The sequence below is a fragment of the Toxorhynchites rutilus genome, chromosome 2 (genome assembly GCF_029784135.1).
Source record: "Toxorhynchites rutilus septentrionalis strain SRP chromosome 2, ASM2978413v1, whole genome shotgun sequence".
Classification (NCBI taxonomy): domain Eukaryota; kingdom Metazoa; phylum Arthropoda; class Insecta; order Diptera; family Culicidae; genus Toxorhynchites; species Toxorhynchites rutilus.
Genome location: NC_073745.1, coordinates 179,039,872 through 179,061,978, shown reverse-complemented (window position 1 = coordinate 179,061,978; position 22,107 = coordinate 179,039,872). Strand labels below are relative to the sequence as shown.

Here is a 22,107-nt window from a genome sequence, read left to right as displayed (position 1 = left end):
AATGAGAACTCACCAAATTCTCAGCGACTCTCAAAAATGCTCGAATGCCTACAAAAACATCCTCCAAACCACTTTGGCTCTGAAGGACAGGATAGCACTATTGAATACACGTAAACAAATCGGCAAGCTAGTTTCTTTCGATTTAGATCATGCCTTCGATCGTGTGAGACACTCATTCCTTTTCAGGAACATGCGTTTTCTCGGCATTAACAACCAACTTGTAGATTTGCTCTGCCGGATTATGGCTTTGTCTTCTTCCCGCATATTGATAAATGGACATTTGACAACATCGTTTTCCATCCAGCGATCGGTAAGACAGGGAGATCCGTTATCTATGCATTTGTTTGTTTTATATCTTCATCCCTTGCTGGGATCTCTCGAGCGTGAGTGTGGTACCGATCTGATTGTGGCATATGCGGACGACATTAGCGTCATAGTTACCTCCTTGAGAAAAATCGAAGCAATGCGCAGTATTTTTCATCGATTTGGGAGAGTGTCGGGAGCGGTGCTCAATCTGCGTAAAACTATGTCCATTGATATCGGATTCATGAATGGAAATCCGATTCAAGTAGACTGGATGAAAACGGAGAGTAAGATTAAAATTCTGGGTGTGACTTTTGCGAACTCCATACGGCTTATGATCACCCATAATTGGAATGCGCTAGTAGGCAGTATTGCGCATCATGTTCGGTTGCATTCTATGCGTACACTTACTCTACTTCAGAAGGTGGTTCTTCTTAACACGTTTATCACGGCTAAAATACACGTGGCAAAAATTACATCCACTATGGGAATATTGTTATGGAGCAGACAACCAGCGCGCGTTCCGATGCAGCAACTAGCGAAACCACGAGAACAAGGAGAACTAAACCTACAGCTGCCGGTGCTGAAATCCAAAGCACTGCTGATCAATCGACTACTTCAGAAGATCGGTTCCACCCCCTACTATGCTTCCTTTCTCAACCATGTAAATCCCCGCCCCCCTCCAGCTGATCTTCCTTGCCTGAAATTAATCCAGCAAACACTCTAAAGTTTGCCTCCTCAAATCCAACAAAATCCTTCCTCCGATCAGATCCATCGCTTTTTCATCGACCAAACACCCAGACCAAGAGTAGAATCGCGTCATCCTTCAGTGAACTAGAGACGTGTGTGGCTCAACATAGGGAGCAGAGAACTCACATCAGCTCAGCGGAGTAGTTGGTATCTGTTAGTGAACCAAAAAATAGAACATCAAGTACTGTGGTGCACAGTACATGGCGACCGTGTGAGGTTATCTTTCGACGATCTAATGCATCCTTTACGGAGCGGTGTAGGCAGAGAACAAAAAATTGCATTATCACGAACTGTGATAACGTAGTGGACATAGGGGAACTGAAGTTACATCTACAAGTTACATTTTAAGTTAGATAACATGTAAGAAACTTCAAATAAAAATCATTGAAAGACAAAAAAATAGGCACCTCTGGAAGCGCTTCAGCTGTTGAACATGGAGAAAGTATTGACTAGCATCCAAAAGTGGGTATCCTTAACACCTACGCGATTGCTCGACAATTCCTCGATCAGGACTAAAAAGCAACGAGTCTAAACAACAACGAGTATAACTTGAAATTTTATTATCGATATTGCGCGAGATCTTGATTACTCAAGCAAGCTTCCGAGAAAAAAATGAATGTCTCTTTCCCCAACCTAATGTATACAGGGTGTTCAAGAAGTTCAAATACAGTTCAAAAATGTTTTCAAAAATTTAAATACAAGATATTATATATCAACTTTTATTGAAGCAATGTTTATTGCGAACCTTTACGACATATTAGCTGGGAGCGACCCCACTGCCATTTTTGTTAAAATGAGTTAATTTTCAAGAAAACTCTCCGTTTTGAAACTCATAAAAATCGAAAAAAAGGAATCATTTCCAGGAAGTCATTAAACTCTGTCATATTTCTATTCGTTTTGCTCAATGATTATGTTCAATTTGTCTTCTATTGTTTCTATTGCTGCACCTGGGAAGAAATGCGAGTTATCAACACGTAGCGGGTACACCTCACCTCACTTTTTGCATACTCAATCGCACCAGAAAATCTAGGCTTTTCCCAATTTCATGATATAGTGAATTATTACCATTTTTTTTCAAATTAGAAGAATGGTGGTTACAGTTCCAAACTTTTTGACGTAGGACTACGTCTTACATTGAGGGTGCCAAATCAGAAAACAGGTCACTTAGTTATTAACATTAACTTTATTTCATAAAATAAAGTTAATGTTAATAACTAAGTGACCTGTTTTCTTAATGTTAATTAATGTTAATAACTATTTTTGCTGCGAACGGATTTTAACGATTTGCATACCAATCGAATCGGAAATTTTCTAAGATTTGTTTGATATGCTATACATTACAATCCCACAGTCTGTATATGGTATAAATTGATGAAAGTTGGAAGCATTCCCATTTGTTTGTACATTTGTTCTGTCCATTTGTGTGCTTCCCCGAACAGAGCTGTCAATAACGGGCTAACTAGAATAGAAACAACGAAGGGGGATAGCGAAAAGAGAGTATTTGTCGCTAGCGTATAAGTATTACATCTTCTCTGAAGAAAATTCTCAAAATCTTTCTGCGCTCGAAACAACAAAGGTCGCTTATTCTGCTCGTTTTGTGTTTTATGTTTCCCCTCGAGTTGTGACCAAATAGTGTATTGTTCTCGCAAAGGCAAGCGCTCGGGGCTAGAGAAACTTAGCAATTCGAGACCCTATTCAGCAGGCGGGTCCGTATTCAGCGCTTATTCGTATTTGACTTGCTACGAGGCGAGTATCTCGTTTAATGTGCCACTTCGACGTTTACGGAGTTCGTCTCTGTTGGCACTTCCCCGTCACAGGTTACAACAATCCATTCGACTCGTGTCTGCGTGTATCTAAATCTTGATCTAAATCTGTCAAAAGCACATTTTAAATTTATATTAAAAATATTGTATAATTCTCAAACATTATTCAGTCTGTACGTCTGGATAAATAAATAAATAAATGTGACCGATGGCTTCTGATGCTCTGCGCAAAATCGAAGCATACGCTGAAAACCTATCCCTGTCAATTCCAAATATAAATGATTTGGTGATCATTACAAGCTAAATGCGGCTAAATGATTCCGAGTAGAGTAGCGGATCATAACAGTCGTGATTCAAGAGGAAAGATCATGACATAAGGCAGATGCCTGTGATTGTTGAACCCCTGGCCATGAAATATCGAAACGGATAGGTAGACAAACGAAGCAAGACGACAGAATACGAAACGGAATAAGAGAATCGTGAAAGAATGGTTCGGACATTGTGGGACAATCAGTAGTTTGCTTCTCAGGACGTTTAACTTAGGCGGCGGTGATACTGAATGCGAAAATGCGGTCGTACAAATTGTATGCAATCATGAAAATAAACAACTACATAGAATTGTATTGGTGTGGTTACATTGCTTCCCCCTGCTTCGTTCGTTGTCTGTTTCGAGCGAACAAAATAGTTTGTTTCTTTTCGTCAGTTATCGTACAATCCAATTTTCGTAAGTACTCCGATTCCAAGTCACCGTACTCTTAAGGTGGAAACAGAATGCCGCGAAAAATTAAATGGAAAATCCATTGGCGATAATACTGCTTAAGGTGGCCGTACACTGTTTGCCCGGTGGTCAAATATTTGATATTTTTTGATAGATAAGGTTTGATTTGATATTTGTACAAACACTATTTTGTTTGCCACTCTTCAATTTTCAACAGTGGTAAACAATGTCAAACACCGAACATGGAAAAAATCCGCTGAAATATTCAAGGTAACCTAACCATGTATCGACAGGTTCGAAGAACAGACTGAAAAAATATTTTAGACATTCAATAATTGAATATTTGCTTGTCGTGTTTTGTGTAGAATATATTTGATCAGTACACGTTGACAAAATTTTATCTGTCAAAAAGAGTCAAATATTTGGCTTCGGTCAAACAGTGCATGAGCACCCTTATTGCATGTGAACAGTTGCTAGTTGCTTATTGTTCCGGTGTGCGAGCCGCCTTAAGCCAATTGTTTGCATAATGTCAGGGGTTTTTATTGCTCTGGTATGCGAAGAACATCAAAAATATGTTGCCTGTTGTATACTGCTTATTGCTGCGGTGTGCGAGCCGCCTAATGTACGAAACTTGTCAAAATATGGGCGATAAGTTGCTCCTCAACCGATACGCCGTGTTACTAGCGACATGCGTTGCTCTGTAAAGGCGACAGCGATATCGTATTGCGTCGGTGTGCGAGAGCAACAAAAATTAAATGGAAAAATCCATCGGCGATAGTATTGCTTATTGCATGTTAACAGTTGCTAGTTGCTTATTGCTCCGGTGTGCGAGCTGCCTTAAGGAGTTTAAGAACGACACGCGCGAATGAACAAGATCAAGAATACGCGCGTTATGCCATACGAATAATTTTGTAATACATCCAAGGATATGAAAAAAAAACTATGCCTTATTGGTGTGAAGTATCCTAAATGCCGGCCCATTCCGAATGGTTAGTCAAGAGATTCCATTTCATTGCGTGGCTGGACTTGACACTATATTCGTTGGATCATGATGCTTTCGGCTAATATTTTTCCTCTTGGCATGGAACAAGATTTGAATAATATGAGATTGTGTAAAAATCTGTTCACTATTTTTGTGTACTTTCTCTTTTCAGGCATATTACGTAAGGATATTGACGCATTCGGAACACCGAACCACGCAACAAAAAGTAGCAATATACATATTGTTCAATATCTGAAACAGCTGCCATCAAACGTTATCTTTAGTAATGATACTGGAAACTCTCAATTGGTATGTAATGTTTATGGCTCATCACAAGCACATATAACATGGATTTCGGAGGACGGCAGCGTGGTGACCAACGTTCAAGGATTGAGGTAAGACTAGGTATACAGTGTTTATTATTGTTTGAAACTTGAAAACGACGATTTAAAAAAAAAAATTTATACCATCTGTTTATTCTATTAGGATCATTTAGCAATTCAGCTGTAACAGAGCCGAATTTATTTGTGTACATTTCTATCTTAAGATAATATTGTTGTATATTACACATTATCCATTTAGGCGTAAGAGTATTCCTATCTTATCGCTACACATGTTGTAAATTACACAATGTCCAATGGGAGTATTTCTATTGTTAGAATTTTCACAGTTGGACCATACACAGCGGGACTGTTGAAATGAGGTTTCCATTGTTGTTTTTTTCTGTATTATAGTGACTTCCAACACTTTTGGCTGGTTAGTCACTTTACTTACATTTTTGGAAAAATGCTGTGAGTGAGAATTGAACTCGTGAACTTTAGCGTGAGAGGCATGGATGTTACCACTACGCCAGATCACCTCCATTGTTGTGTTATAAATAGCGCCAATTACCGATGCAGCAGACCGTGATGTGAGCGGTACGGAACTGAGATTACCGTCACATGATGATTGTTGCGTAGACGTAGTATCACACAAAGATGGTCAATGAGGACCCAAACCAATTAGGCTACGAACACCCCCGATGTACAGTATCGCGGTAGTACAATAATTCTATCATTCTCGGTAACAATTTTCTTGAAAGGGCGGTTGAGGACATTTTGTTATGTCCATTATATCAATGTAAACCCCCTAGTTAGCGAAGATATAGTTCAATTGATTTAGTTTGATGTTGATCGATCTGCTTCTGGGTGAACCTAAATTCTTTGTCGAATAATCGGAAGAGCATAATGAATCTTCACACATTGATTACTATTAAATAACACACCTTGAATAAACTTTTTGAGCTGATTTGCAGTGTTGGAATAGCCTGTTATTTGTCATGGGTCATCCAAAACTAAACAGTTGCTGAACATTGGAAATTTGCGTATTCTACTATTTTTTGAAAGATTCTTGAGCGTTATAATTATAAACTGCCAAACAATAAAGATTTTCGAAATGAATGAAAGCAAAACAATCGAATCATTGAAGGCAATGTCACCACTCAGCTACTGACAACATCTACAGTTAAGCCGGGTTCAGACGGTGCGAGTAAGCATACGAGTCGGTCTAGTCAGTTACTGCAGTGCAGCTACTCACACCGTGTGAACACATCATGCCAGTTATTGTCATGTGTGATCCGGCGTGCGAGCTACTTCAAAGTTTTTTGAATTTACTCGCACTTGCATGCTTCACAACGTCAAAAACAGAATTTAGCGTTCGAATCAGTGATGCCAAATGTAATGAAATGTCTCTATTTTTAAGATATTTGAAAATATGTGAAGATATTTATAGACTTCAAAATTATTGGAAAAACAAATAAAACCCTCATAGTTTCTAAACGAAATAATTGTTATTTCGTTTTGCACGCTGGCGGGGCACGCTTTCTTTTTGAGATAGTTTTCTTGAGAATCTCTAATATAGAATCATTATCAGATCACAACTTACAAAAAAAAGTATTGTTCTAAGAAACAGAATACATATTCGATTTAAAAAAGTACATTTTCATTCATTATTAAAATTTTTGAAGCGTATTTATTGCACCTGCAAATCGACTATCATTTTCATTTCACAAAATAAATAAAATTAAAAAAAAATCTTTTAGACTACCATTTATAACATCACATCCTTTCGGAATTATCTGAGCTATGGATGTTTTCGAGATTCTAAAAAATATCGACAACAATCCCAACGATATTCCAAAACAAAGGCACATCAATGTCATTTCTAATTTAACTCTTGCAGGTACAGCATCCCTCATGACTGTATCTTGGCGTTGTATTCGTGGAGCAATTAAATCCAACAGTTTTTTCACTTGTTCAGGTGTTATTATCAACACTGCTCTGTAATCTCGGGGATCCTCATCGTAGAGTTCCTTCAATATTGTATTTGTTGCTCCTTTTCTTTGCATCTAATTCCTGGCCCGAATCCTTTTCTCTTTCTGCTTTTTCGGATAGTACCTTCAGTTCAAAGAAATTCAGCACAAAGTATGTATTTTTAAACACGATCAGCGTTTGTTTTGCTATAAAATTGTGTGATGATACATTCAACTGAAAACCTAAGATGAAAACTGCCAATAAAGAAGTCGATTTTGGACCAATCATTTGACAAATTCGGACCTGATTGCTGTTTCTGACTATTTGATGGACATTTGAAAAGTCGCCTGGCATCCCTGGTAAACCCGTGCCGTAGTATCTAGTTTCTCGCCAGCAGCTCACACTGTGTGAACGGACAAGGCGAGTCAACCAATTGTCAAGCGAGTCCACCGGGTCAGTAGCTGCTCATTGTCAAGTCAGCTACTAGCAACGTATAAATGGGCCTTTAGGCTATGTTCGCATTGCAGCGGGCGTCAGCGAGACCAAGATGTGTGGAATAAAGGTGTGACCATGTCGTTAATAAGTGCGCGATGGGAAACGGTATAAATATACAGAGGATTGTGGGAAGGGATTTGACTGCGAATAGAGATGTCTAAATTTTTCGTTTTTCGATTGCCGATTAATCGTGGGGTCATTTTTAAATATTCGATTCATTCGAATAATTGTCTTTCAGTATTCGATTAATCGAGCGAATATTTATTTCTTGTAATCAAAAAGAACAGACCTACATGATAAAAATATGATGACATAATTTTAAAAGTTATATTAAATACAATTTTGTAATAAACATGGTGCAGAGTAATGGTTTTCGAATGAAATTATATTTCAGTGTATTGATAAATTTACCATTTAATGATTTTTTGAGGACGATTGAAAAAAGAGCACACCATGAGAATGATACACAATATTTTTCTTTCACCAACATAATTTTTATCTTTTCAAAATTACCTATTCTTCGAATGTTGTTGAAATAGCTGATTTGTTTGAATATTTCTGCTTGGTCCCTATAGCTACTAGTTCAAAAGAAGTATATTTATAGAATCATTGACCACTAGTATAGTATATTTTCCTTGGCACTCTGAATTTGAATACTACTATTTTAGAACGGGAGCTGAGACCACCTTCTTCAAGTCCGCATTTTACTCCTGCATTCTTCTTCCCAGTCTCCTCCACCACCAAGGAATCATTGTCATGCTTCAACCGTAAATGATTTAGCATATTCGATGAATTTCGATGAAACACCATGACGGTAAAACAAATTTTGCACTGTGTTTTCTGAAAAAATGGTTCCCTTTTTTATTAATCGTGATTAATTATTCGATGTATTCATACCTTGATTTTTCATTATTCGATATAAAATTACTGATGCAGATATTCGATTATTTGAATTAATCGAACGATTTATGCTCTTGAGCTGAAACATATAATAAGATATAGTATATTACAAACCTAACTTTAACCGTTAAAGGCTTACCTTTCAACTTTTCAATGCTCTTATTGCCACCAAAACACACACAAAAAGCAAAACTATGAAGATATTTAATTTTGTGCTCCCGTGGCCGTGTGGTTAGCGTTACACCGGGGGCTTGGGTTCGATTCCCATTCTAGTCGGGGGAATTTTTCGTCAAATAAATTTTCTCCGACTTGCACTGTGGTCAAGCGTATTTTAGAGCTCGCCACTCAGAATGCATTTAAGGCTGTTTTTTGGCATATAAATCTCAATTAAGTACTAATAGAAACGACGCAAGTAATACTTCGTTGAGACGGAGAAGTTCCTCTAGGAACGTTAGTGCCATTTAAGAAGAAAAAGAAGGAGAAAAAGAAGATATTTAATTTCATCAAGACATTTCAAAATAAAGAACTAGTAAAAAAGCAGTATAATGAAAGCTAATGCAAACTGTTTGCAGGAATGTGGCAATCGACCGTCGACCATCGTGAAAAAAATCGACCGTCGTGAAAAATCGAGAAAACATACATATTTTATTCGGTCAATTGTTTATTTGTTTTGCTCTCTTCTCTGTTTGTCTTTCGAGCAAATAAATTTCCCTTCTGATGATATCTATATAATAAAATATATCGCAATTACGATTTTGCGTAATATACTATGAAAACTTCCCTATTTTTGTTACATATCTCATTTTAAGTTTTGTAAATTGACCTAAACCCTAGTTTTTTTTAAATCAAAGTCTTGATATTACGGCAATAAATCAGAATAAATATTATATTATATATAAAACGTTGTTGGAAAATTAAATTATGATGTTCTTATTTTTATTCACATTCTCCATATTAGGTGAAAAAATCAATCGGCACCCCTGTGTGTGGAACTGAGGAAATGTCAAATTAATTTTTTATTGTTTTGATACAATTCATGAATTCATAATTCATATTTCATGTTATAATTATTCATGTTATTCATGTTATAACAAATAATATGGACGCCGAATGCATGTTCTGGCACCTTTCTTACTTGGCTCAAACCTAATTGAAAATACGTTTCTTGTCGTCGAGGTGGACCATCATGGCTATGACGCAGACCGCTTCCAATGATATGATTTTATATGAACTCGCGACTCACATCGCCAGTATGTACTATTCAGCCTCCTCTCATTACGCTGGGGTGCAGCGATCCAGACTGGACTCTCGTATCGTAATATGGAAACACTAGCCAAAAGGTGTCTGGTTCTATTCAGTGCATTGTTTGCTTTCGCTGCCTTTTCACAAGTCTAGTCGACGTGTAGTTTTCAAGTTTTCAAGTAGTTTAGTTCTCATCTTGAAGTTATCGAGAACTCTTCAATGGTGGTTTTCGTCAGTTGCATCGCCTTGCGTTTACTGACAATCGGCGTTTCCTCCTTGAGCCCACCTCATCTGCAGTTTCACATTTTCCATCCAGCATCCGATCATATCTATCGACTCAGTTGCCAGCATTTCAATCAGTTCCAATGACTCTCCTTTCATCTGGCTAATTTGAATACGGCATCGTACATGCCGTCAGAAGCGATATGCCCAAGATAAGAGTATCCAGCAGACGTATTGGTCTATACGAAGATGGACCCCTCGGCATCTTCCCCAGTTTGAAGGAGACGGTCTGACGAAGTGGTTAACATCCGTACCTCTCATGCTAAAGGTCATGAGTTCAATTCTCACTCCCGACATTCTTCCTTCGAAACTAACCAAATGTGTTGAAAGTCTCTAGTTTGGATACAGTACTAATTTTTGTTCCTTTCATCGACCCGGAAAGTAGCATTCATCTAGAAACTTCTGCATTGCTACCTTGAACACATTCCACATTCCTACCATGATTCCAGATCTACCGCTTGATCGCCCGGTTAAGAGCGGATCTAGCCACTCTTAATTCCACTCTCCGCTCTACTCTGGTATCATTGCTTGCCCGTTGGAAGTGTCTTCTGGCGATGAGACAGTTGAGGCGAAGCACGTCAAGTGTCTTGCTCCACCAATAGGTTGGAGGTCGCTTATACATAGGCTCCCTTTTTCTTGGCATCGTTGCATAACATGACTTTGACCAGTTTGTTTATGTCGTTGACTACCATAACAGTTTCTGTGCACCATCGTAGAGGTTGGGGTTTATTTGGGTTACCTCATCATTTGCCTGCATTTCACTGATTGTAGGGTAGTGCAAGCCTCTCGTCTCATAGCAGCTACCATCCTTTTTTATAGAATACTAGCTGACCCGGCAAACTTTGTCCCGTCCAAAATTTATTTTTCGTTCTACATCGCCGTCTTCTTACTCAGCGCACGTTCATGGGTCCAATCGATCATGAGTTACTCCAAACTCGACATTATAATATCAGATTATTTTCAGACACAATTCTCGTGCAAGATTTTTCATTCGCTTGCAAATAACATGTTTCTCCGTTACATGGAATAAATGTTTGATACAGAATATATGATAGAATGAAGACAGCCCTAAACCGGACAATTCCTTTCTGGAGGTTTGCTCTGTGTTAATAATTCGGCGATCCATTTTTATTTATTTAGATAGAAGAAGATACAGGAGTGCGTTTTATCACATTAAAATCCATTTTCACTTTCGAACGAAGATCAATTTCGTTACCGCAAAACATCAAACGGACTAACAACGCTTGTCAATATGTAGTTCTGTTCTACACATGCGAATTGAATTTTTCGAATTTTCCCATTTTCCTTGAGAGTTTTCCGAAAATTTTCAATTGTCATGTTTGGTTGGAATATGTTTGGTTGAAATATGTGCATTATTTTCATGGGACCCCCTCTCATTTCCAAATTTGGTTCCATTTGTTTGAATAGTTTTTAAATTATGCGGAAATGTTTCATTTGTATAGCAGCACCACCATTGAAACATTTATTGCATCCTAAAACATGCACATGCCAAATTTCGTTCCATTTGCTTGATTAATTCTCGAGTAATGTAGAAATTTGTTTTTCATTTGTATGACAGACCCCCCCTCCTAAAAGAGGAGGAAGGAGCCTCAAACCACCATAGAATCATTCATTGCACTCTCAAACCTCCACATGTCGAATTTGGTTCCATATGTTTGATGAATTTTCGAGAAATGTAGAAATTTGTGTTTCATTTGTATGGCTCCTATTTGGAAGGCAAGCTTATCGCGCTTACAGATAAGTGCGCGCAATATTGACACTGCTCATTTGAGCAGTGACATTCCGGCCCTCGTAAATCGACGCACGAAGATTTACCAACTAGTGAGGCTCACCTATATTTGCTATCAAAATGTCTTCGCTCCTAAAATAACTATTTTCGTATGATATCTACTTCAATTCAAAACAGTAATACTTAGACCTTATGCTACACTTTCATTTATCTTGTACAGTCATTTCTCATTCATATCTTTCTCTCGCAGGAGTATGTATGATTTCAACCTCATCACTTCTTATTCCACAGAGAATTCTTCATTCTTACAAACTTTATTGGCCATACAATGGGCGCCTATATTTGCCTTATTCATCATGATTAATTTTATAAAAATCATTTGTTAACATATATTCTTCATTGTCAGATTCCGTACAAATCCCGACTCTTCTTCTTTATCCCAAACTACAAAATTATTACTATTGCATTATTGCTCAAATAGTTCACAAAAAGCTTTTTCTTCATTATTTATTCGTTGCCCAGTATCAGGTGTACCAATGTTACGAATCTTTGTTGCCATGCGGGAATCCTTCTTGATGCGCCATCGATGATGCTGGTAGGGTCGGCGGTGGAACTCATCCACATTTTCAAAGGCACAGTTGAAAACCGGACACGAGTCTCCATTCTGCTGCACTCCACATATGCTATCTGCACGTTCTAGCATCTCTCCAGTTTTCCATCTGGGTGGTTCATTTCGATACAAGTCACAATATTTTTTCGAAACCTGAATCCAAATTTCCAATATTCGCCGTGTAGTTGATTTTCTCATTAATCGTTTCATTTTGACATCATTTTCCGTTTGCGTCTCGTTTCTTGGACAATCAGGGAAATCCATTTTCCATGTCATTTTTTTCGTAATCTGGGTATCAACTGACTCACCCTTGTCCCAATAGGTGAAACCTTCGTGAACTTCAAATTCTCTTCGGGCTTCGCACACCTTGCGTTTGGCGCTACGCAGTTTTTTTTTATCCAAAATATATATTTTTATTAAGGCTCATATGGCGTCAACCTAACGGGGTCGGGAGTTCAATATTTCGACAATGTTTGCCTTATAACTATGTTAGTAATATGTAACCGATTACTCGCGGTTGGCTCGAGGTTAGTATTACAAGTGTTTTCGTAATTGTGATGTTGCTGTCTCCAATGCTCTGTACCTGTGCCCGACACGGGATACTTCTTTTTGGGATGCAGCTGACCATTAATCAGCAACGCCCCCTAGTCTGTACCCCATATCTAGCGTGGTGCGTCTTCTCGACTCGAGGAATCCAGGATAGAATGGTCACTAGCCGGCGCAAACATCAGCTCGGGTAGAGTTGTCATGAGCGGTACAACCTTTGGCTCTTGTTGAATGATCAGTGGACTGCACAACCTTTGGCCCGTGTATCTGTAAAGAGTGTGTGTATGTATTGCCGCGACTAAGTAAAAGTTTATAGATCGGATAGGAGGGATATGAAACAGGGACACAACGAAGGAAATATCATTAAACGTTGACATCGGCGTTTCTGAGGAACAGGTATAGATGAAGCAGAAGATCAGGATCACGGCTACCTAAGATATCCCGGACGGGGATATCCGATTGTCTGCCTTTTGCTCTCAGTGCTCTAGAGAGCTGAGAGCGAGCAGCATGGAACCGGATACACGACCAGACAATATGCTCGATGTCGTGGTAGCCATCGCCACAATCACAAAGATTGTTTGCTGCGAGCCCAATGCGATAGAGATGTGCGTTTAGGTTGTAGTGATTGGACATAAGCCGAGATATCACGCGAATGAAATAACGACCTACATTCAATCCCTTAAATCAAGCTTTCGTCGAAACCTTAGGGATAATCGTGTGTAACCAGCGACCGAATTCATCTTCACTCCACATGCGCTGCCAACTAACGAGTGTGTCCTGACGAGGAATGTGAAAAAAAATCGTTATAAGCAATTTGCCTTTCAAAAAGTGTGCCTTCTGAAGCGCCCACCTTAGCTAGCGAGTCCGCTTTCTCATTCCCCGGAATCGAGCAATGAGAGGGAACCCATGCTAAGGTAATCTTGAATAATTTTTCGACCAAAACACTCAATAGATGTCTTATTCTTGTTAGGAAATAAGATGAGCGTTTATCAACTTTCATTGAACGAATTGCCTCTATTGAGCTGAGACTGTCTGAAAAAATAAAATAATGGTCGATGGGCAATGTTTCAATGATCCCTAGTGCGTAGTATATCGCACCCAGTTCAGCGACATACACGGAACAAGGATCTTTGAGTTTGAAAGAGGCACTGGAATTTTCATTGAAGATGCCGAAGCCAGTGGACCCGTTTATGAATGAACCGTCAGTAAAGAACATTTTATCAGATCTAACTTTCCCATATTCTGCCGAATATATCGGCGGAATATAATCGGAGCATAGATGATCTGGGATTCCATGGATTTTTTGTCGCATGGACAGATCAAAGTTGACAGAGGAATTGCAAAAGTATGGGAAGCAAAATTGGTTGGAGATGCCCGGTGAAGGGTGCACTTAAGGAAATCATGGTACAAAGACATAAAACTTGACTGAGGAGTCAGTTGGAGTAGATTTTCGAAGTTATCAATCACCAATGGATTCATGATCTTGCAACGGATGAGAAATCTGTAGGATAATTCTGTGAATCGAAGAGTAAGCGGGGGTACTCCTGCCAAGAATTCGAGACTCATCGTATGTGTCGAATGCAAACACCCCATTGCTATACGCAAGCAACGATATTGTATTCTCTCCAGCTTGAGAATATGAATTCTGGCAGCTGATCGGAAGCAAAAACTGCCATATTCCAACACTGATAATATCGTTGTTTTGTACAACTGAATGAGGTCTCCTGGATGGGCACCCCACCATGTTCCGGTAATTGTTTGGAGAAAATTGATTCTTTGCTGGCATTTCTGTTTCAAATACGCAATGTGTATTCCCCAGGTACATTTAGAGTCAAAATATACTCCAAGGTATTTGAAAAACATCGAGTGCCTGATCACTTTACCGGATAGGTGAAGCTGGAATTGGGTGGGTTCGTGCTTCCTAGAAAAAACGACCATTTCGGTTTTCTCCGTAGAGAATTCGATACCCAGCTTTAGAGCCCACGTGAACAGGTTGTTCAGGGTATCTTGCAAGGATTTTTGCAGAATGGCGGGATTAGTACCCGTGATGGAAATAACTCCATCGTCTGCAAGTTGTCTCAGCGTGCAGTTTCTAGTTAGACAATCATCCATATCATTGACGTAAAAACTATACAAGAGTATACTATGCTTTTAAGAGGGTCATTTATATTTAAAGCATTTAAAATGTTGTCGACCAGGTCAGAAAGCGCAAGCAAACCAGATTGTGGCTGTTGCCTCGACCGCGAAAATGGAACAGACGGGGTGGGTGCTGCTCCGGGAAGTGCTGAGGACCCCTGGTGCGTAGAAGAACCGCTTAAACCAGGAGGTACTTGCTTCGGTCTATTCTCAGCACGTTCAATTCGAGTTTTCATTCCAACTTGGGAAGTTTCGGTCGTCTTTCTGGGGAGTGATAGAAAAGAAGTAATTTTTCTTTTCCTGCGGGACCCGGCGATGTACCGGAACTTCCTGCATTGGGAGCGTCAGCAACAGGCTCGTCGTTCTGCAGAATGGAGTAGGGATTGTCCTGATTCGTTGGTACGGAACTCTTAAGCATTTCTGCATAAGTCCGCTTGGAACGTTCCTTTAAGGAACGCTTGCTTTTCTCCCCTCGTTGATCGTTGATCGATTTCGCATTGGATAAGATCATGAGGAGTCCCGCCGCAATGGAGACACTTGTGCTCTTTCGCGCAAGGATTCTCATCATGGCTGTCTCCACAATCTGCGCAACGTTTTTTATTGTAACAATAGGCGGCCGTATGACCGATTTGCATACATTTGTTGCATTTCATTACCCGGGGTACAAACAACCGAACAGGTAAACGAAGTGCACCTATTGCAACGTAGTTTGGAAGGGCGGAACCCTCAAAAATCACACGAAAAGAGTTTGTCCGATTGAGAACCCTTTTGTCATTTTTGTCATTTTGTGACACAGATTTCAGTCGATCGCATGCAAGAATCTTCACAGTTTTTAGTGAAGAGTTCTTGAAGCGACCGACACCATCGATAATCTCTTTTTGAGTCAAACCCTTTTCGGTTATTACGCCGTCTACTTCGACGTTGCAACAGGGCACGTATACGCGATACTCAATCGCAAAGAGGTCGCAGCGCGTGATTTCGTTCGCTTGGGTCCTGCTTGAGACGACAACTCGTAGTTTGTCTGGCCCCATCCGTGTAATCTCGGTAACTGCAGAAAACTTCTGAGTAAGTTCCTTCGAGATACGAATGACATTGAGAGGTTTAGATTTTCGTCTAAAGTATACAATGAATGGGCCTTTGGAGCCTTCATGGTATTCTTTTGGACGAAAATCCTGTTTTTCGGCAATGTCCTCATCTTCGGAACTTCCTACTTCATACAGAAGTTTCTTCCTCAACTTCAGCTTCATCTTCCTGCTCTTCAGGAGGAGGATCGGTATCGGAAATATTCAATGGCGTTGATGGGGGATCCTTCCCGCCCTCAGCCATATAAAAAACAGGAAGTGGGTTATATCTATGGTATAACCGCAAGGGTGACGTAGGACTATCGTTGATTTAGAGATCATTTGTATGAAGTTGAATCTGAATTCATTCTGAATGAATGAATATTTGGAGAACTTCGAAAACGAGAGCGTTACGTTGGAGGCACAAGGTTTTATGCATCCAATATTGGATACGGAAATATCCTACTGATGGGGAAGAATAATCTTCAGAAGCTATCCTGTTGATTGCGATTGATTGAATATATTTTGAAAATTCCCAAAGGAACTGGCAGATTATTTTCAGTAACGATTAGATATTTCCACATTTTCCTCGATACTGGAAGCCCACCAGTGGTTAATGCTAATTCGATAACCACCTGTTAATAGCACTTGATTGAAACATATTTGGTCACAGTGTTACATGGATAGAAAACATTCAATTAAACTCTTTCACATGAATATATTTTGAAAATTCCCAGAGGAACTGGCAGATTATTTTCAGTAACGATTAGTTATTTCCACATTTTCCTCGATACTGGAAGCCCACCAGTGGTTAATGCCAACTCGATAACCACCTGTTAATAGCACTTGATTAAAACATATTTGGTCACAGTGTTACATGGATAGAAAACATTTAAATTCATTCACATGAATATATTTTGAAAATTCCCAAAGGAACTGGCAGATTATTTTCAGTAACGATTAGATATTTCCACATTTTCCTCGATACTGGAAGCCCACCAGTGGTTAATGCCAACTCGATAACCACCTGTTAATAGCACTTGGTTGAAACATATTTGGTCACAGTGTAACATGGATAGAAAACATTCAATTAAACTCTTTCACATGAATATATTTTGAAAATTCCCAAAGGAACTGGCAGATTATTTTCCAGCAATGATTAGATCTTTCCGGAACTTTCTCGATGCTGAATGGCATCCTAACGGAAAGAGTTCTGCGCGTGTATGTGTCGATCCTTCGCCGTCCACCTCCTCCAGCACGTTAGGCAACGATGTTGTCTTGTCGATGTCCTCACGAAAAATGAATGTGTCTCACCACCAGAATATCGCTTAAGTATGCTTTTTGTGTGTGATTGAATCGAGAGAAGGTGTGGTTTACGATGGCAATTTGGAAGGCAAACTAGAGGGGAAAGAACTCTCTGAGCTCGGAACTTTCGGCGACTGAGCAATAATCGATTGCGGGCGCATACAATATTGGATAAGGAAATATCCTACTGATGGGGAAGAATAATCTTCTGAAGCTATCCTGTTAATTGCGATTGATTGAAAAACCACAAAACCAAATGTATTTGGTCACAGTGTTATAGAAAACAGTGGATAGAAAACATTCAATTAAACTCTTTCACATGAATATATTTTGACAATTCCCAAAGGAACTGGCAGATTATTTTCAGTAACGATTAGATATTTCCACATTTTCCTCAATACTGGAAGCCCACCAGTGGTTAATGCCAACTCGATAACCACCTGTTAATAGCACTTGATTGAAACATATTTGGTCACAGTGTAACATGGATAGAAAACATTCAATTAAACTCTTTCACATGAATATATTTTGAAAATTCCCAAAGGAACTGGCAGATTATTTTAAGTAACGATTAGATATTTCCACATTTTCCTCGATACTGGAAGCCCACCAGTGGTTAATGCCAACTCGATAACCACCTGTTAATAGCACTTGATTGAAACATATTTGGTTACAGTGTTACATGGATAGAAAACATTCAATTAAACTCTTTCACATGAATATATTTTGAAAATTCCCAAAGGAACTGGCAGATTATTTTCCAGCAATGATTAGATCTTTCCGGAACTTTCTCGATGCTGAATGGCATCCTAACGGAAAGAGTTCTGCGCGTGTATGTGTCGATCCTTCGCCGTCCACCTCCTCCAGCACGTTAGGCAACGATGTTGTCTTGTCGATGTCCTCACGAAAAATGAATGTGTCTCACCACCAGAATATCGCTTAAGTATGCTTTTTGTGTGTGATTGAACCGAGAGAAGGTGTGGTTTACGATGGCAATTTGGAAGGCAAACTAGAGGGGAATGAACTCTCTGAGCTCGGAACTTTCGGCGACTGAGCAATAATCGATTGCGGGCGCATACAATATTGGATACGGAAATATCCTACTGATGGGGAAGAATAATCTTCTGAAGCTATCCTGTTAATTGCGATTGATTGAAAAACCACAAAACCAAATGTATTTGGTCACAGTGTTACATGGATAGAAAACATTCAATTAAACTCTTTCACATGAATATATTTTGAAAATTCCCAAAGGAACTGGCAGATTATTTTCAGTAACGATTAGATATTTCCACATTTTCCTCGATACTGGAAGCCCACCATTGGTTAATGCCAACTCGAAAACCACCTGTTAATAGCACTTGATTGAAACATATTTGGTCACAGTGTAACATGGATAGAAAACATTCAATTAAACTCTTTCACATGAATATATTTGGAAAATTCCCAGAGGAACTGGCAGATTATTCTCAGTAACGATTAGATATTTCCACATTTTCCTCGATACTGGAAGCCCACCAGTGGTTAATGCCAACTCGATAACCACCTGTTAATAGCCGCGCGTGTATGTGTGTGTAGCGATGTCTTCCCAGGGAACCGTTTGTGGCATCACTCTCCTCCTGATAGGTTCCCTTCTGGCATAGGATGCACAAACAGGCTCTTGGTGACACCGTTCATCCGCGCTTTCATGATAAATAAAGAGCTTCACCGCAACAGCGACAACATGCTCCAATCGCTGTTCAATTAGAACTGAGTGGATTTCCGAGCGCCGCTCGCTTATATACCGATTGGTGATTTCAATAGCCTGTTTTGAAAGCAATTTTAAGACTATTGAAACAAGTTTTTGGATCAAAAAGTAACAAGTATATAACGCGTAGACATTTTATCTTTCGAATGAATTGTTTATCATACCATTTCGTTCAATTGTTTAGGAGCTATTAACGCTCAAAATCTCGGTCTCCGGCGTAACGCTTTCGTTTTCGAAACTTTGATTTTACACCCCGGTATAGAAATGAAAGACGTAGTCCTACGTCAAAAAAATCGTTCAACTGTTCGATATGAACAGAATATAATGATTCAAAATAAATAAATGAGTGAAAAAAAACAATTTTTTTTATAAGGTTATGATTTATTTTATGTCAAATAAAATGCTAAAATGAAAAAAGTTCCAATAAAAGTTCAACGGTATATAAAAAATAATGATCACCCCTAATGCCAACGTTTGCCGATTTGGTTAACACAAAGTTGAACAATGGTGTAAATTGTGCACAGAAGGTAGAAGGAATGATAGGGAAACAAAAGAAAAATAAATTTCTACTTGCCGCGGCTATGTGGCGTGTGTGATGAATGTGTCTGATTTGGATCCTCAGCGCGCACCACTTTAAATTTCGCTACACTCACAAGCGCAACCGATGAAAAAGCACACTATTATTCGATGTGAAAAAAACACCTTTGTTGGATCGATTAATAACTTGTCCGATCTGCTTGCGAGTTGTCGAACCAATGCTACGCAGTTTTGATTCGGGTGCTTCCATATCCTTTAGTTTCGATTGATTCTGATCGGAATCTCCTTCATTGATCACGAACGATGATCCTTTTTTCATATTTTCAACACTTTGTTCAGCGATCGGCGCTGCAAGTGTTTTACATAGTGGCATTAAATCCTCATCTATGTTTTGCTCCTCTTTTGAACTTACAGTCCATCCCTCCGAGGGTATGTCTGCTTTCTTGTTGGCAATTTCTTCTGCCGCAATCGTGTCGTTTTCTTTGTACGACCAATCCTTCTTTGCCACAGTTCCAACATCTGTGGCCGTTTCGCTCAGTGCCTTCATAGTTTGGCACTCAACTATTTTGTCTGCTCTAACAGTTGCAGATTCAGTAACTTTGCACTCAACTACGTTTGTAGCTGATGCATTCTTGCCGGGCTCTAATGGTTCCTTCGCTCGATACATCCTGATCTGAGGAAGATTTATACCATGGGCCGCGGCAATCTCGTTTATTTTGTTGGCATATCTGTATATCCGTTTTTCGAATTCGTCCAGTATACCAAACTCTTGAACTTCTAATTCGGCTCTCCACGTTTCATCCTCGGCTGTCCATCCTCTGTTCTTTCGTGCCTCATACTCTTTATCATAGAGTTTCCATCTGGCAAATAGCGCAATTCGCTCAGCATGACATTCTTTTTCTAGAAGTCTCAGCCGTTCTATGGAGGATCGGGCCATGAGAATCGATGACTGTTTCTCATATTCAATATACATGTTCATTTTCAATTTTCAAATAATTTGGCAACTCTAAGGTGCCGCCCATATGACGGTCTTACCCAATCCGTAGGACGCAAACGGCGATCCTGAACCGGAAACAAACAGCGCTTCAGTTGCCTCTTTCGGCTACTTTGCCTCACAAGGCTGATTCCAATACGAACACCGACCGTGTTCCAATTACTGCTCTCAGGCAGTTCCTTATTATCCGTCAAATAGGATTCTAATTTGAGCCGACTGCTCGACCCTTATCAACGGGTTTCGTTTCCGGATTTATTTCCTTCTGCTCTCAGGCAGTTTAGCGGTGCCTTCCAACTGGCCACCTACTTCTTCTCCGCACACCGGCGGTGTCCTATTTGTTTGCTACTACAAGCCACCCAACAAGATCGCAAAACGGATTTCTCCGCACGCTGACTGCGTCTTACGTTTGCTTGATCATTCCGAATAGGGATCAGACTCCCTGACTTGCATTCGTTTACAAAGGGGTGCGTGAGTTCGAACGACGTCGCGAATCCTCTCTGGAGCCACCAAATGTGGCGACCAAAATCGAGGGGCGAAGGGGGTGAAGAAAGAAATCTTGCGAGACCGAAGAGGAAGGAGATCAAGACGGGCACGTCGAGGTAGACTTGAGGACTACTGCGTCGTACGTATCTCGCTTGAACTCTTGTGGGTGATTTCTTAGGGTTTCGGAAAATGGAATTAACGAGGCGAAGTCGTTTTCCTATTTCCAGTGTGTACAACGGGACACACCGAATGCAAGTGCTTTATTCAGTCAATTTTCGGCTTATATATACGAACCTTAAGCTAAGAAAACTACCTCCTAGAGCGTGTGGGAATCTACATATTCCCTTTCCACATTCTTCTCCTACCGATAATCTATCGATATCTAATCCTGCCATAAAATGATCATAAATCTTCCAATGGAAATTTCTAGAACATATTTATTGCTTTCTCGTCTAACGGTCTTACAACGCTAAGATCGTAGAGCGGCAATTATATTTTAATTGTTCCCGTCCCTTCGCTATTCTACATACAACGTGCAAGGGATTCTCAGATCCTTTTCTATGTTCTTTCCATTTGAGGTCATAAATCTTGTTTCATTTTTGTCTTTCTACGCTCCTTCGGAGAAATGTTATCTCCTATTTGGAAGGCAAGCTTATCGCGCTTACAGATAAGTGCGCGCAATATTGACACTGCTCATTTGAGCAGTGACAACTAGATTTCGTGATATTCGGCTCTTGTCTCTTTTTTTCTTCTCCCTCTCTTTCTTCTGCTTTCTTACTCATATTTCACTACTTTCTCCCTCTTTTTTCCCCTTCTCTAGCTTTTTCTTTTTGTTTCTTTTTACAACCGTGCTCTAAAGGGTGTGTCACATAAAATTGCATCACGGAAAAAACACTGTAGAAATTCGCCCAGTAGACCGATCCTTTTGAAAATTTTAGACAGTAAAATAAAAACTATTAAACAACTTTTGGCATTTTCTTTTTATTCATACTTCGAGCCCAAGCCCGTATGCTCGCACCTTCCTCTTTACCCCGTCCATAAGGTTCTGTACAACGTCAGGTTGTAGTTTTTTTTGAACAGAAATCCATTTTCTCTTGAAGTCCGCCTCCGATTTGACAACTTTTGGGTTCTTCCGGAGGGCCTGCTTCATAATCGCCCAATATTTCTCTATTGGGCGAAGCTCCGGCGCGTTGGGCGGGTTCATTTCCTTTG

The 22,107-nt window shown here is 39.7% G+C and overlaps 1 protein-coding gene across 2 annotated transcripts in view; it reads left to right on the top strand.

The window, feature by feature from the left end:
• LOC129769998 (cell adhesion molecule Dscam2) overlaps nucleotides 1-22,107 on the top strand; it is a 188,629-nt gene that overhangs the window by 54,318 nt on the left and 112,204 nt on the right. For both annotated transcript variants that reach the window (XM_055772566.1, XM_055772565.1), the window contains exon 3: nucleotides 4,689-4,911. In XM_055772566.1, coding sequence (XP_055628541.1) covers nucleotides 4,689-4,911 — 223 coding nt within the window. The remainder of the gene's footprint in view (nucleotides 1-4,688; nucleotides 4,912-22,107) is intronic.